This window comes from Larimichthys crocea, unplaced genomic scaffold (assembly GCF_000972845.2).
Source record: "Larimichthys crocea isolate SSNF unplaced genomic scaffold, L_crocea_2.0 scaffold78408, whole genome shotgun sequence".
NCBI classification, from domain to species: Eukaryota; Metazoa; Chordata; class Actinopteri; family Sciaenidae; genus Larimichthys; species Larimichthys crocea.
In genome coordinates this window covers 1-766 of record NW_020860367.1, presented here as the reverse complement: position 1 = coordinate 766, position 766 = coordinate 1, and the positions used below count along the sequence as shown (strand labels likewise).

The 766-nt window shown below is 44.0% G+C and overlaps 1 protein-coding gene across 1 annotated transcript; it reads right to left on the bottom strand.

The window, feature by feature from the left end:
- Positions 1 to 40: 40 nt before the first annotated feature.
- On the bottom strand, positions 41 to 760 carry LOC113745463 (tripartite motif-containing protein 16-like protein; the record flags this gene model as incomplete). The annotated part of the gene is made up of 1 exon (XM_027277004.1): positions 41 to 760. A coding segment is annotated over one exon (585 nt), but the record flags the coding sequence as incomplete, so codon positions are not given.
- Positions 761 to 766: the final 6 nt, after the last annotated feature.

Genomic DNA, 766 nt, shown 5'->3' with positions numbered 1-766 from the left:
GATAGCCTCCATGGCTAAACAGACAAAGGAAGGAGCTCCACCTAAAGAAACTCAAACATTTACACAACGACCAATGAGAAGAGGGCAAAGTACCGCCCACAGTGTTTGATTGACAGGTGAAGAAATGAAGAAACAATAATCAAATGACTGAATTTAACCCTTAAATGACTTCTGTCTATTTCACTTTACACAACTCTGCAGTGTCTCCATAAGCATAGTAAAGCTGAAGTCCAGCATAGAGAGGCTGAGTGAACGTGGTCTGGACTCTGTGGAGGAGAGTCATGGTTTCAGGGACGCTGTAGAAGGACAGAATACCTGCACTGTGATCCAGGTACACTCCAACTCTGGAGGACCAAGGACCTGAGACAGGAGTTTGGACTTTGTTGAACCAAAATGTGTAACTGTTTTTTGCACATCTTAACTCCCAAGATTTGTCATTGAGTCCAAATGTACATTCATTTAAGCTCCCTGCTCTGCTGATATTCTTGTATGCGACTGCGACATGAACTCCTCCTCCTCTCCACTCCACCTCCCAGTAACAACGTCCAGTCAGACTCTCTGTGCTCAGGACCTGACCAAATGTCGTGAATCTGTCTGGATGACGAGGATAAGACTGTTGATCACTCATTAATGTTGCTTTTCTGTTCCCCTCAGATAATAACAGCTGTGTGTATGCTGTGTTTGGATCCAGTGTGAGTTCACGTGAATATTTTAAGAAGTCAGCTCTGGTCTTTGGCTCTACTTGTGACAGTAAAACATCGACTTC